The sequence below is a fragment of the Ovis canadensis genome, chromosome 17, assembly GCF_042477335.2.
Source record: "Ovis canadensis isolate MfBH-ARS-UI-01 breed Bighorn chromosome 17, ARS-UI_OviCan_v2, whole genome shotgun sequence".
NCBI classification, from domain to species: Eukaryota; Metazoa; Chordata; class Mammalia; order Artiodactyla; family Bovidae; genus Ovis; species Ovis canadensis.
Window position 1 is genome coordinate 61269634 of NC_091261.1, and position 12854 is coordinate 61282487.

Genomic DNA, 12854 nt, shown 5'->3' on the forward strand with positions numbered 1-12854 from the left:
CTTACAAAACAAAAAGAGATTCAAACTTAGAAAATGAACTCACGGTTGCCACAGGGAAGGGATAGTTAGGGAGTTTGGGAAGTCATGTACACACTATATATTTTAAATGGATAACAATCAAAAGCCTATTGTCCAGTACATGGAGCTCTCTTCAATGTCATGTGATGGCCTGGATGGGAGGGAGCTTTGGGGGAGAATGGGTACATGTATGGCGGCCTCCCTTCACTGTTCACCTGAAACTAACACAACATTGTCAATTGGCTATAACCCAAAACAAATTGTTTCTGGAGTCAAATGAAAATGAAAAAATAAATAAATAAAAAGACCAACCTTCTCTGTATATCATTCAACGGTCACAATCACTCTATGAAGTAGTTACTATTCAAATCTCCATTTCACAGAGAAGGCTCAGAGAGGTAAGATAATGAAATCACAGCTGCTGGGTCCAGTGTCCTGGGCACCAGTTCATTTGGACTTTACTTTGAAGAGTTTCAGGTATCCACAGACTGGAAGAGAGATGATCAATTGAGGACTGAGGTAGCAGGGTATTTTCAGGTGTGTTCTGCACATCATAGTAAGTGACTCTTTCCTACCAGGAAATCCCAAGTGCTGGTGGGAAAATGTGAAGCCTCAGTTTTCTGTGTTCTCCTTGTCTCTCACCTAACCGGTGAATGGCAACTTGTTGACTTGAGGGAAACTCCATTTTCATCAAAGTATAGTTAATTTACAGTGCTCTGTTAGTTTCAAGTGTATAGCAAAGGCCATGCATATATATATTCTTTTTCAGTTATACATAGATAAAAATATAAGTCACCGAAAGTTGGAATGATTGTAAAGAACAAGAAACTAGAGATTTCTGGGTGAGGGTACAGTGGGGGCAAGTCCTTATTCATTGGAAAGAAACTCTTTATTTTCCTTTCCTTCTTTTCGGACTGTGAGGAGCAAAGAATAGGTCTGTCTCCTTTTGTTCCTTGGTTCTGGTATCAGTTAGAATTTCGGCTGCTGGCTGCAGAGCTATGAACCACAGGCCTAGTTCAGAAACATAAAAGTCAAGTCCGGATTTATTTTGGTTTGTTTTTGCTAAACTGCAACACCCATTTAAATATACAAAATTTTATTTGAAAAAAAAATCTAAAGAATAGACTATAGCAGAGAATTTCAGAAACTACATCAAGGAGGGAGGGGGATGTAGCTCAGTGGTAGAGCGCATGCTTTGCATGTATGAGGCCCCGGGTTCGATCCCCGGCATCTCCACTATAGCATCTCTTTTCTCGTGATTTCATTTTACTTCAATTTCTGCAGGTGTTCACCATACAAACACCTCGGACGTGATTATAACAGAAGGTATTACAGTCAATCCTAAAGGATCAGCCCTGAATATTCATTTGAAGGACTGATGCTGAAGCTCCAATACTTTGGCCACTTGATGTGAAAAACTGACTCATTAGAAAAGACCCTGATGCTGGGAAAGACTGAAGGCAGGAGGAGAAGGGGATGACAGAGGATGAGATGGTTTGATGGTATCATTGACTCAATGGACATGAGTTTGAGCAAGCTCTGGGAGATGGTGAAGGACAGGGAAGCCCGGCGTCCTGCAGTCCATGGGGTCGCAAAGTGTTGGACACGACTGAGGGACTGAACTGATTACTCCTCCAGTCACTACGTGAAAATGAGATTTTTACAATAGATGTGACCTCCCCTTGCTTAATTCCCTAATACTCCCAAGTAATTTTGTTCAGTTCAGTTCAGTCACTCAGTCGTGTCCGACTCTTTGCGACCCCATGAATCACAGCACGCCAGGCCTCCCTGTCCATCACCAACTCCCGGAGTTCACTCAAACTCACGTCCATCGAGTCAGTGATGCCATCCAGCCATCTCATCCTCTGTCGTCCCCTTCTCCTGCCCCCAATCCCTCCCAGCATCAAGGTCTTTTCCAATGAGTCAACTCTTCGCATGAGGTGGCCAAAGTACTGGAGTTTCAGCTTTAGCGTCATTCCTTCCAAAGAAATCCCAGGGCTGATCTCCTTCAGAATGGACTGGTTGGATCTCCTTGCAGTCCAAGGGACTCTCAAGAATCTTCTCCAACACCACAGTTCAAAAGCATCAATTCTTCGGTGCTCAGCCTTCTTCACAGTCCAACTCTCACATCTATACATGACCATTGGAAAAACCATAGCCTTGACTAGATGGACCTTTGCTGTTAGAAGAGGCAAAAGGAAACAGTTACAAGAAACATGTCAAGGCAAAACCTGACGTGATGACTGAAACCACAGCAAAAGTGAGAACAATCATTTAGGGAGTTTACCCCCTGCTTCCTGGCATTTGACTGCAGTTAGAAGCTTGGAGGCCTGGTGACTCATTCCAGGACGTGAGACGGCAAGCTTGGAAGTCCTTCAAAGGTCTGAGCAACTGTGCTGGCCCTTGCTCTTTTTTCTGCTCTCAGTAACGACCATTTTTCAAAGGCAGCCACCCAAAAGGAAACCAGCAGTTCGAGGAGGCAGCATTTTGCTTCCCGCGTCCTCCCCAACAGGCCACAAATGAATGCATGAATGGCTGTGGCGCACAAACCTTTTCAAACTATATTTGTACACCGTATGTATTTTATCATTAAAAATAAAAGCTATTTTATTAAAAGAAGGGATCCTGTTGCACTCTGTGGGGCTGGCAGTTCTTTGTCAGCCATCAAATCCTTTCTCTCATTTGATCTGACCTCATATTTTAAATCATAAAAACAGCTCAGCTTAGAGCTGGAGGGATCTGACTCTGCACAGCCCTCATGTTTTGAGATAAAACTGAAATTCATGAAATGACTCACCAGTTAGGGAGTCAAATACCGGTGACAGCTTCTCTTTGTAAGGAAATTCCATGAAGGTTATTTCTCCCTAAATGTCAACAAGGTTTTAAGAGAAAAAAAAAGTTGAGATTATTTTTAAAGTTATCAGACCTCACATGAAATGAATCGTATGCTTCTGTTTTACTGTGTATCTTATGATTAAATATTTCTAATGGCACAATGATAAAGAAAAAAACACCATAAGGAAGAAAGAACAAGGCTTGCGCTGGGAAATGGAGCTTTCTAGAAAAGATGTCTTGAATCTTTGGGGGAAAAAATGTTTTCCAATCATTAGATCTGGTTTCACAATTTAAAAAAATCAAAGCCCTTTGTATGAGGTACCAAAAGTAGTCACATTCATGGGACTGCCCTTATGGTCCTCTGGGTAAGACTCCACCCTTCCACTGCAGGGGGCAGGGGTTTCATCTTTGGTCAGGGAACTAACATCCCTGCATACACTCTTCCAGGAGTAAAAAACAAAAAACCAGTCAAATTCATAGAGACAGAAGGAATGATGGTCGCCAAGGATTGGGTGTGAAGGATTAGCGTTAGTGTTTAATGAGTACAGAGTTTCAGTCTTGCAAGATGAAGAGTGGAGACAGATGGTGGTGATGGTTGCATGTGAACTGAAAATTGAAAGGTAGAAGAATATACCACATGAAAATATGTTCCTTTGATATTATTTTGAGCTATTGGCACTTGAAAAACAGCAAAGCGAGGTTTTCACTGAACTCCCCTTATCTGGCCAAACACAGATCCTTCAAAAGCAGCTCAGGGGTCCAAGATCCTCTTCCCAAGAGTTTAACTAATCAGAGAAGGTTGGCTTTTGACATAGGGGAGACTAAAATGACACTGAACTTCTTTGTCACAAAGTTCAGTGTCATATCTCTATCTATCCTTCTGTTCTCCCAGTAAAAACCATTTACTCTCCCTTATGAGACCTTTCAACCAGTCCATTCTGAAGGAGATCAGCCCTGGGATTTCTTTGGAAGGAATGATGCTAAAGCTGAAACTCCAGTACTTTGGCCACCTCATGCGAAGAGTTGACTCATTGGAAAAGACCTTGATGCTGGGAGGGATTGGGGGCAGGAGAAGGGGACGACAGAGGATGAGATGGCTGGATGGCATCACTGACTCGATGGACGTGAATCTGAGTGAACTCCGGGAGTTGGTGATGGACAGCGAGGCCTGGTGTGCTGTGATTCATGGCGTCCCAAAGAGTCTGACACGACTGAGCGACTGAACTGAACTGACTGAAGAGACCCTTCTATATTAAGATGGTGTGTGTGTGTTAGTTGCTTTGGGACCCCATGGACTGTAGCCTGTCAGGCTCCTCTTGCATGGAATTCTCCAGGCAAGGATACTGCAATGGGTTGTCATTGCCTTCTCCAGGTGATCCTCCTGACCCAGGGGTCAAACTCCGGTCTCCAGCACTGCTGGCTGATTCTTTACCAACTGAGACACCTGGGAAGCCTGTTAAAATGGTATGTAAGCCTAAATTCTAAAGTCTCCTCTCTGAGTGACACATTTTCCCTCTGGAGTATCTCACTAACATATATGAGGTGTGCATGTTAATAAACTGTTAATATTAACTGTCTTTAATATCTCTTGCTAAATCTTTCATTACAGGTGTTTTGGCTAAGAACTTAGAAGGGTAAAAGGAAAATAATTTTTCCTCCCCTACAATATACTTAACACTACTGACTTTTACACTTAAAAGTGGTTAAGAAGATATATTTTGTGTGTATTTTGCCACAATCCAGAAACAACAAATTAAAACACAAAACAAAGCAAAGACCCAATAAGTTAACTAACTGCTTAACATTCCTATACTAGGCAAAATTGGGGACTGGAACTTCAGTATGATTTTCTCACTGGTGGTTTATGAAATGGGTTGTTTTGAAGCTGGACAATCAAATACACACATGTACGCAGGGAAGGGAGCGGAGTCTCTAGGGCTTCTCTTTTTCTTCCCCCAAACAGTAGGTTTCCTTGACTTCCTTTTATGGTTATATAACTGATGACACTGTAAGGCAAAACTTTCCCATCTAGCTCTCCAATTTCACCCTCTCTCTTGGGAGGAAAACATTTGTTGGTCATTTTGTGGACGTTCTCATGATGCTGAGTTAAGTCCCATACAATGTTGTGACCTTCAAAGGGAAGGAGGAAAGGCAGGCAGACAAACAGGCACCAGTCCAGTCTCCTGCAGCCCAACAACCAGGCCCTTTGTGAGCTCAGCTCATCACATGCTCGTGCCTGCCTGCCAATTCTGCCTTGTTGCTGGGCCTGTCACTCTTCCATTGGTGCCAGCTCTGAAGCAATCCTTTCTGGGGTGTCTGCAAAGGACGGATAAGTGGGTGGAAGAAACTGAAAATGGATCCAGTGACTCATCCTGCTTCTGGCATGTTCTAGCACATTGCATTCTAGGTCAGGGGATTTTAGGAGCGTGACTTGGATTACTGAATCCAAGTGGGACATTTAAATCTTGGGAGCCCTTCTCAGCAAATAGAAAAGCAGTTGTAACAACAACAATAATCCTCTGTAGAGCAAGGTTTGTCAACACAGTGGGTTACTGACATTCGGGGCTAAGTTAATTCTGTATTGTGGGGGAATGTTCACCGCAGATTGTTTAGCAGCATCCCTGGCCTTCCTCACTAGATATCAGTGGCACCCCTGAACCCCAATACCATAGTGTGACCACCAAAAATGGCTCCTGGGAATTCCCTGGAAGTTCAGTGGTTAGAACTTATGCTTTCACTGCTGTGGCCTGACTTCAATCCCTGGTTGGGGAACTGAGATGCTACAAGCCTAGTGTTGGGCCAAAAAAAAAAAAAAAAAAAAGGTCTCTAGACATTGTCAAATGCCCACCCAGGGGCCAAATCTCTCACGGTTGAAAATTACCGCTCCGGAGAAATAGCAGCCACCTGTCTTTGGAGAGGTCATTTTTCTCTCCCCTCCCTCTTACCTCAGGGCTAGACCTTGGGCAAATTTTTATTTCTATTTGCTTCAACCAAACCCACAATTAGACTTAAATTAGAGACTGCAAGGATATTGTAGAGAACTCTTCTGATAAAGACAACATCAGTGTTTGTTTTCAGTTCATAAGAATATAGTTTTCTCTGGAGATAACCCCTGGCCCATTCCCCCTTCCGCTCCCCTCCCTCTCCTTTGAGCCCCTCTTCTCTCTCCTCTTTATCCTTCTTTCCTCCCATGTCTCTGAAATCAGGCCTGTTTTTCTCTGTACCTTTTGGATTCTGAAAAAAACTATGTCACAAAGCTTGTGACTCAGGCTTTAAACAGCATGAATCACAAGGCTTCCAGCAAAGGAACAGCCCAAAGCAAACAGGGTGTGGTTTGAAGCCAGTCCTGGTCATCTGAGAAAGAACCTCACCTTTTTGTTCCTCTGTAAATTTCTTCTGAAATTTAGGGAGCCGGGGGGTGGGGGGAACAAAAACAAAAACCTAGAGCCTCAATGTTCTGTTCCTTTAAATCCCCTTTCCAAAAATTTAGAAATAACTTTCACAGAAATCTGTATTAGAAGTCATTGTGAAACCACAGAAATCTGGTTTGCAGGGAGAAGGGGCTCTAAGGAGCTCCAGTTCTGTAAGTTTCAGTACAGAAAAAATTTGATGAGAGGCAAAGTGATAAATAAAAAGTGATTTATTAGACTAAGGTAATTGTAAGGCTTACAAGTGGCTGGGTGAGATGGTGCTGCGCGCCAGGTACTTAGTGGGCTACAGTTTTATAATCAAAAGAAAATTGGGGAGGGGGAGAAGACCATCTTCCTCATTCTCAAGTAGACTTCTCAAGTAGACGTAAAGCTGCCATCATCAGTACCTCCTCCCTATTGGGCAGTGTAGTTTTCTTATCCCTACATGGTCGAGTCAGGATAGTCACGGCATGATAGAGATGAGCAAAAAGGTGGTAACATATACTAAAAATGGTAAAACATGTCAGGTTTCAGTATAATGTCACCCTTTCTTTATATTTTTTAATGTGCCCAGAGGAGCATGTCCTAGGAATCAATAAGTTATTGAGCTCAGTGGGCAGGATGTGGGTCTCATTCTACCATTGTTTCATCGGTTTGGGGGCCTGCCTGATGCTTCTGTTGTATGGTTTTATTGCTGAGCAAGCCTGCTTGCTTTTGTGGTTAAGCAAAGCTGCTTTCTTGAGTGAAAGACCCCTTAATTTACAACGATTTCCCTTACTCTTTTCTCTTATAATCCCCTAGGGGATTAACTATTTAATCACCAGCTTTGTCTCTTAGTCCCTATCACCTAGGCTCTACTAACATGAAAAGTGACATTTTAAATTTTAACTTCCCAGTAATAAACTCATTCTGAAAAATGTTAAAAATTGACAGAGGTTAAAGGCTGTTTAGAAAACCGCTGGATCTTTTTCGTAACTACATATATATGGGTTACCAAAGAAAATATATGTTTTGTTTTTATTCACATTTTATGTATAATCTTTAAATTATGTAATGTTCATAATCTCAAGCAGGAATGTAGTCTTTTCTTAACGGCAGAATATTTCTTAGTTGGTTGCCTCTTTTTCTATATACATATATTTTTGAAGGCGTTAGCGGTAAAAACTTAAAAACACCCTCCTTTCATTTACAGAAATAGGAAATATTCTAGAAGAGTCCAGAAAGAACAGTAGCTGGGAAATTGCAGACACGAGGAAGATTTTTCACTGTAAATATCATGTAAACATGTTAAAGTGTTTTAAGGTCTCATCATATTCATATGGTTTAAATACGTTTAAAAATCTGCTGCAGAAATGACATAGAGATCAATCACAAAATACATTGTCTTAAAAAAATAAAAAAGATCTAACTGGTAATCTTTCTTTTACCCAAATGAAATTTGCCTATAGAATTAAGTTTTATGTTTGGGATATTAATTTCACCCCCAGGAATAAACAGAACTTAGATTCAATTAATATCTTTTTAAAGTCTTGGGCTTAAACAGGTTTGATTTCTGAGCTCAAGTAAATATCAACAGAATTCAAATCCTGACGCCTCCCTGTTTACAAATAAAGCACAAACCAGGAAGAACAATCTGGAAAGTTCTATCAGCTTCCAGGTCCAGCTCAAAGAGTTTTACACAGCTGTGTGGAATTTGTGCTTTTCTTTTCAAAATTCAGTGTACACCTGCCATAGGGATTTCTCCCTTGGAAACATTTTTCATTCCTGTTCGGAGGAATTCCTGAGGGTTCTGACAACCTATCTGAGGCGGGCTTTAGACTGTAGCCTTGATATTTGCCGAGTCATTCACCTTGTCCTGGTGCCCGCCCGGTGGAGGACGGGCTCGGCCGCCACAAGTTGGGGGCTGGACCCCCGGGGAGGCCTCGCGACGGGCTGAAGATAAGGGGGTTAGGGAAATAGTGTCGTTGTCTAAAGTAGATCCAGAATAAAGACCCCTCTTTATTAGCGATGTGGGGGGAGGGGCAGGGAGGCGTGCGCACCTGGGGACCCGGACCCTGGCTCGGCTTGAGGCGCTAGACCGGACCACAGTCCGCCTAGGGCGCGTCTAGCGAACAACGGGGGCCGTCTGGGCTGAGAGGAGGGGGCAACGGGCCCGGTTGGCTGGACAAACCATTCCGGACGCCCAGATAAATCCGTGCCGGGTTTTCGCGCTTGCCGCTCTCCACCTCCTTCCGGGCAAGTCGAGGGCCGGTTGCTTCCGTTGTCTACTGTTCAGCGAACGAGCTGATCCCTCCGCTCGGCCGCTCAGGACGGCCGCCCGCTCCCCAGAAGACTTGGTTCCAAAGCCCCAGTCTTCATAAGAGAGCATCTTAGGAAGAGAATGAGTCGATTCTGGGGGACTGCTTTTCTCTTTAGAGGGTGGGAGGCCTGCGAAAAGTAGTCCCTTTCCGGCGTTTTTGCGGAAGAATCCACAGGGGCGGGGCTGCCCATGACTATATAAGGAAGCCCCGGGTGTGGCGCAGGCAGTTCCGTCCGGACTGGGAGTTCAGTCTTCATCTCTCTCTGTTTGCTGCTGGCACCAACACCAATTGGTGAGGCGGGGTCCTCGGGGTCTTGCGGCCGTGCGGCCGCTGGGGACGCGGGTGGTTCACCGGCCACCGCGGGCCGAGGGGCATCCGGGGCCTACAGTTCCCTCTGGCGCGCGAGCAGCCGGGTGGCCCTGAGGGGTAGGAACGCGGCAAAATGGCGGCCGTTCCCGATCCCTCAGTGGGAGAAGGCAGGCTCTGAAGCTGGTTTTGAGGTGGGACGCGAGGATAGGGGGCAGGGAGGGGACTGTGAGTGTCAAGTGAACGCGAGAGGCTCATGAAGTCTCCATGGCGGCGGGGTCCAGCTTTCTGTGGGACGAGGGTTGGGTAGTGTGTGAAGGAGTCGAATATTAGGTCACGGTTTGACAGGTGCGACTACTCGGTTTCCTGTCGCGGTGGTGGTGTTAATTCGCTCAGTCGTTTCCGACTCTGCAAGCCTGTGGGCTACAGCACGACAAGCTTTCTTGTCTTTCGGGGGCCGGCTATTAATTGCAGACGCCACTGAGCCGTCCTACGCCCGTGATGGGGGAGGGGACGCGCTGGCCCTTGCAGTTAGGAGACGTCAGCCCTTTTGTGGGCTCATAATCTAGGGTGGGGCCGTCTCCCGGCACGTATGTGGGGAGGTGTTTACTCGTCTTGGGACACAGGGTTTGGGCCTGGGGTGGACGCTGCAATGTTGACAAAGGACAGACATCCAGTGAGGGGGGAGGATAAGTGAGGCCCGTGAATTGACTTGGGTCAGGCTTCCCTGCTTTTCTTTCTTAAGTACCTGAGACTCTGTTTTTGAGCTTGTCAAGCTTGTGAGTTGTTGGGCAAGTTAGTTGTCTGGCTGGTAAATAGTGAAGTTTTTAACATAAGGTGTTGGTTGAGCTGTGAATTAACTGCTAAATGGTGGGGCTCTTTTTTGTGTTATTTTTTTGTTCCAACAGACAATGCAGATCTTTGTAAAGACCCTCACTGGTAAAACCATCACCCTGGAGGTGGAGCCCAGTGACACCATCGAGAATGTCAAGGTGAAGATACAAGAAAAAGAAGGCATCCCCCCAGACCAGCAGAGGCTGATCTTTGCCGGGAAGCAGCTGGAAGATGGGCGCACCCTGTCTGACTACAACATCCAGAAGGAGTCCACTCTGCACCTGGTCCTCCGCCTCAGAGGTGGGATGCAGATCTTCGTGAAGACCTTGACCGGCAAGACCATCACCCTGGAGGTGGAGCCCAGTGACACCATCGAGAACGTCAAGGCCAAGATCCAAGACAAAGAGGGCATCCCCCCAGACCAGCAGAGGCTGATCTTTGCTGGGAAGCAGCTGGAAGATGGGCGCACCCTGTCTGACTACAACATCCAGAAAGAGTCCACTCTGCACCTGGTCCTCCGCCTCAGAGGTGGGATGCAGATCTTCGTGAAGACCTTGACCGGCAAGACCATCACCCTGGAGGTGGAGCCCAGTGACACCATCGAGAACGTCAAGGCCAAGATCCAAGACAAAGAGGGCATCCCCCCAGACCAGCAGAGGCTGATCTTTGCCGGGAAGCAGCTGGAAGATGGGCGCACCCTGTCTGACTACAACATCCAGAAGGAGTCCACTCTGCACCTGGTCCTCCGCCTCAGAGGTGGGATGCAGATCTTCGTGAAGACCCTGACCGGCAAGACCATCACCCTGGAGGTGGAGCCCAGTGACACCATCGAGAACGTCAAGGCCAAGATCCAAGACAAAGAGGGCATCCCCCCAGACCAGCAGAGGCTGATCTTTGCCGGGAAGCAGCTGGAAGATGGGCGCACCCTGTCTGACTACAACATCCAGAAGGAGTCCACTCTGCACCTGGTCCTCCGCCTCAGAGGTGGGATGCAGATCTTCGTGAAGACCCTGACCGGCAAGACCATCACCCTGGAGGTGGAGCCCAGTGACACCATCGAGAACGTCAAGGCCAAGATCCAAGACAAAGAGGGCATCCCCCCAGACCAGCAGAGGCTGATCTTTGCCGGGAAGCAGCTGGAAGATGGGCGCACCCTGTCTGACTACAACATCCAGAAGGAGTCCACTCTGCACCTGGTCCTCCGCCTCAGAGGTGGGATGCAGATCTTCGTGAAGACCTTGACCGGCAAGACCATCACCCTGGAGGTGGAGCCCAGTGACACCATCGAGAACGTCAAGGCCAAGATCCAAGACAAAGAGGGCATCCCTCCAGACCAGCAGAGGCTGATCTTTGCCGGGAAGCAGCTGGAAGATGGGCGCACCCTGTCTGACTACAACATCCAGAAAGAGTCCACTCTGCACCTGGTCCTCCGCCTCAGAGGTGGGATGCAGATCTTCGTGAAGACCTTGACCGGCAAGACCATCACCCTGGAGGTGGAGCCCAGTGACACCATCGAGAACGTCAAGGCCAAGATCCAAGACAAAGAGGGCATCCCCCCAGACCAGCAGAGGCTGATCTTTGCCGGGAAACAGCTGGAAGACGGGCGCACCCTGTCTGACTACAACATCCAGAAGGAGTCCACTCTGCACCTGGTCCTCCGCCTCAGAGGTGGGATGCAGATCTTCGTGAAGACCTTGACCGGCAAGACCATCACCCTGGAGGTGGAGCCCAGTGACACCATCGAGAACGTCAAGGCCAAGATCCAAGACAAAGAGGGCATCCCCCCAGACCAGCAGAGGCTGATCTTTGCCGGGAAACAGCTGGAAGACGGGCGCACCCTGTCTGACTACAACATCCAGAAGGAGTCCACTCTGCACCTGGTCCTCCGCCTCAGAGGTGGGATGCAGATCTTCGTGAAGACCTTGACCGGCAAGACCATCACCCTGGAGGTGGAGCCCAGTGACACCATCGAGAACGTCAAGGCCAAGATCCAAGACAAAGAGGGCATCCCCCCAGACCAGCAGAGGCTGATCTTTGCCGGGAAGCAGCTGGAAGATGGGCGCACCCTGTCTGACTACAACATCCAGAAAGAGTCCACTCTGCACCTGGTCCTCCGCCTTAGAGGTGGGATGCAGATCTTCGTGAAGACCTTGACCGGCAAGACCATCACCCTGGAGGTGGAGCCCAGTGACACCATCGAGAACGTCAAGGCCAAGATCCAAGACAAAGAGGGCATCCCCCCAGACCAGCAGAGGCTGATCTTTGCCGGGAAGCAGCTGGAAGATGGGCGCACCCTGTCTGACTACAACATCCAGAAAGAGTCCACTCTGCACCTGGTCCTCCGCCTCAGAGGTGGGATGCAGATCTTCGTGAAGACCTTGACCGGCAAGACCATCACCCTGGAGGTGGAGCCCAGTGACACCATCGAGAACGTCAAGGCCAAGATCCAAGACAAAGAGGGCATCCCCCCAGACCAGCAGAGGCTGATCTTTGCCGGGAAGCAGCTGGAAGATGGGCGCACCCTGTCTGACTACAACATCCAGAAAGAGTCCACTCTGCACTTGGTCCTGCGCTTGAGGGGAGGTGTTTTAAGTTCTCCCTTTTAAGCTTTCGATACATTACATTGCACTTTTCTCTCAATAAAGTTGTTGCATTCCCAAATAGTGTAATTTATTTATTTAGTTAAGGGTGGGTAAAAGTTCAAGGTTTTTGTTCCAGCAGATGTGTTAGTAGTAACCTGGAGGTAAGAAATGTCAAGAAAAGGTGGCCTTAATTAGAACTGTAGTGAATGAGTATAAATAGAAAATTTGGAGTTCGTAGTTAGAATTCTAATGTACACTCATATGTAGTTTTACTTATAAGCTACTGATTTTTAAAAGCACTGCATTTGGGAGTTGTGCTTAAGAGTGGGAAAGTTTCTGGAATACCAGCAGGGAGGTGGTTATTAAAAGGGGTGGGAATGGTGGAAGAGAGCCTGCAGAAAAACCACCTTCAGTACATAGTTGCAAGGTCACCTTGAGGTACATAGATAATCATTTGACCAGATTTTTTTAAAAGATGTGGCATAGTCTCAGAGTTAATGTAGAAAGTTTGGGATTTAGTAATTGAAGCTATTGTCATTTTTGCTGTAGTAAAGTTGTCAAGATTCCTT

At 46.8% G+C, this 12854-nt stretch overlaps 1 protein-coding gene and 1 non-coding gene across 2 annotated transcripts; both read left to right on the top strand.

Annotated features, from left to right (window-relative positions):
• Positions 1 to 1182: 1182 nt before the first annotated feature.
• TRNAA-UGC (transfer RNA alanine (anticodon UGC)) lies at positions 1183 to 1254 on the top strand. The gene has a single exon. It is a non-coding gene; the product is annotated as a tRNA-Ala (tRNA).
• A 6642-nt stretch (positions 1255 to 7896) lies between these two features.
• UBC (ubiquitin C) lies at positions 7897 to 12364 on the top strand. Its single transcript, XM_069557163.1, has 2 exons — positions 7897 to 8854; positions 9778 to 12364. The coding sequence occupies exon 2, from the start codon at positions 9781 to 9783 to the stop codon at positions 12307 to 12309; it is 2529 nt and encodes an 842-aa protein (XP_069413264.1). The 5' UTR covers positions 7897 to 8854; positions 9778 to 9780; the 3' UTR covers positions 12310 to 12364.
• The last annotated feature ends 490 nt before the right edge of the window (positions 12365 to 12854 follow it).